Source organism: Limulus polyphemus, unplaced genomic scaffold (assembly GCF_000517525.1).
Source record: "Limulus polyphemus unplaced genomic scaffold, Limulus_polyphemus-2.1.2 Scaffold58, whole genome shotgun sequence".
Lineage (NCBI taxonomy): Eukaryota > Metazoa > Arthropoda > Merostomata > Xiphosura > Limulidae > Limulus > Limulus polyphemus.
Genome location: NW_013665668.1, coordinates 1,124,128 through 1,126,100, shown reverse-complemented (window position 1 = coordinate 1,126,100; position 1,973 = coordinate 1,124,128). Strand labels below are relative to the sequence as shown.

General features: G+C 28.6%; 1 protein-coding gene across 4 annotated transcripts in view; it reads right to left on the bottom strand.

Annotated features, from left to right (window-relative positions):
- The window catches only part of LOC106464260 (G2/mitotic-specific cyclin-B3-like), an 84,455-nt gene that overhangs the window by 12,246 nt on the left and 70,236 nt on the right, over positions 1–1,973 (bottom strand). For all 4 annotated transcript variants that reach the window (XM_022392265.1, XM_022392269.1, XM_013924389.2 and 1 more), the window contains one exon: positions 1,042–1,272. In XM_022392265.1, the coding sequence (XP_022247973.1) occupies positions 1,042–1,272 (231 nt within the window). The remainder of the gene's footprint in view (positions 1–1,041; positions 1,273–1,973) is intronic.

Sequence of the window (1,973 nt, the reverse complement as noted above, 5' to 3'; positions counted from 1 at the left end):
AACAGAATTTGGTTAAATGTGTGCCAAAGTTATATGTATAGTCAAACACCTCTTTCTACTGTACCGTGTATTAAGTTATGTACCAAGATGTGTACTTACTTATATTTAACTGATATGCTGATAAGAAACTAATGTTATTGACTGTACTACGTCAAATGAAAAAAAGGTTTAAGGCTGGTATATTTTTTCATTACATTATTAACTATAAACTATGACTTTATAGCTTACTTAAACTGCACTTGAACTCAGGTTAACCATTTCAGAATATTATTGAAAAAAAACAAAAAACAAATTTACTACAAATGTTTAAAGTGAATGATTAGTTAAGTTTTTTTGCAGTGTTTGTAATAAACTTATTACAGCTTGCAATACAGAAAAAAAAAATTAAACAAAATTTCCCTTAATAATGAAACACATGGAAAACATTATATCAGTTAATAAAATGTTTAATGTAAATATAAAATTTAACATTTCTTTTTACTAAAAAAACAACAACAAAAAAAACATTCAAGCATGAAAATGTCTAAAAACAATTTAAATATTCTAAATAATTTTTGATATCAAAATTCCGCATGCAAAGTGATAATGTGTAGAGTTAACATTCTTCATAATTCAAGTACTATGTGGGCTTTCGATTCCATACAAATCAAAATTTTCTAACATTTCTTTTCATTAAAAAAGTAAAATGGATTTTACTTGTTTATTTTCTTTAAACACAAATCTGCACAATGGGTTACTTGCACTGTGCCAACTGAAGGAATCAAGCCCAAACTCATTTAGCATTACAAACCCTTAAGCTTATAGCTAAACTACCAGGTATAGTTTCAAAACATAACTTCAAAGTGATAATACAATGAAACTATAACTTTACCATACCGTTTCGTTTAGAAAAAGGAAGGGGGAAAAAAAAAGGCAGCAAATATTTTAGAAGAAAATATATAACAACAATTTATGTTTATATAAACTCACAAAAAAACAAATAAACAAAAAAAGAGATCATGAACTTATTTTAACTCATTATAACCCAGATAATGTACCCACATCAAATTTGCAGGCAATAAATATTGCAGTAGAACCAACAAGTTGTAACGTTGACTTTGGAACAGGATTTTTCATGAGATAGTGATCAACAAGCTTTACTGCCAGGTATAATGTTTCATGATTCAGTTCAAAAGATTCTTGGACTTCTACCATCCAGTCAACCAGAATAGCCCTCATGGACTTTGACAGTTCAGGCTGCCTACTCAGATATTTGTCTGTGACGAACTTAAGCTAAGAAGAAAAAAATGCATTATAGAAACAAGTATACTAAATAAGTAAGATCTTAAAAAGGTTGTGATAAGTAAATGCAATAGCTTTATACAAAATAACTTTAATGATTAAACTATAGTACACATCTTGTCTTTCTTCAAATGAATTTCTTTAAATATAATGTATATCAACTCTTTTGCTGTATAGTTTGGATATATCGAAATAAACATTTAGACTCACTGACTGCAAAATTTGAATTTACCCCATGGATACCAAAAAAATATATCCCCCTGTACTTGAAACAATCACCAAACCTGTGTGCATGCTGCCATCTGCATTCTAGATGTTTATATGCCTCAGCTGACTGACCACGTGGTGACACTCGCTTTAACTTTCCATGTTTTGGAGCCAATTTTATTGCTTTATAGGCGAGTTACTTATGTGTTATGTTTGTTATACTTATCAGTGACTTTCAGGAATTATAGTATATATTCTCTTACACGTTAATATATGATAGAGGCTTTGAAATTCAATGAAATAAGACATTTCTATGTGGATAATTGACACTTTTTGGGAATCAGTCTGAAAATTCATTGTGCAGCGAAAGGTTTAATATTAATGGATTTCTTTATAAGTCCCTATATATATATATATATATATATATATATATACTAGTACTACGTAAGACTATATTACTTGTTATTATAACTAACTATACACGA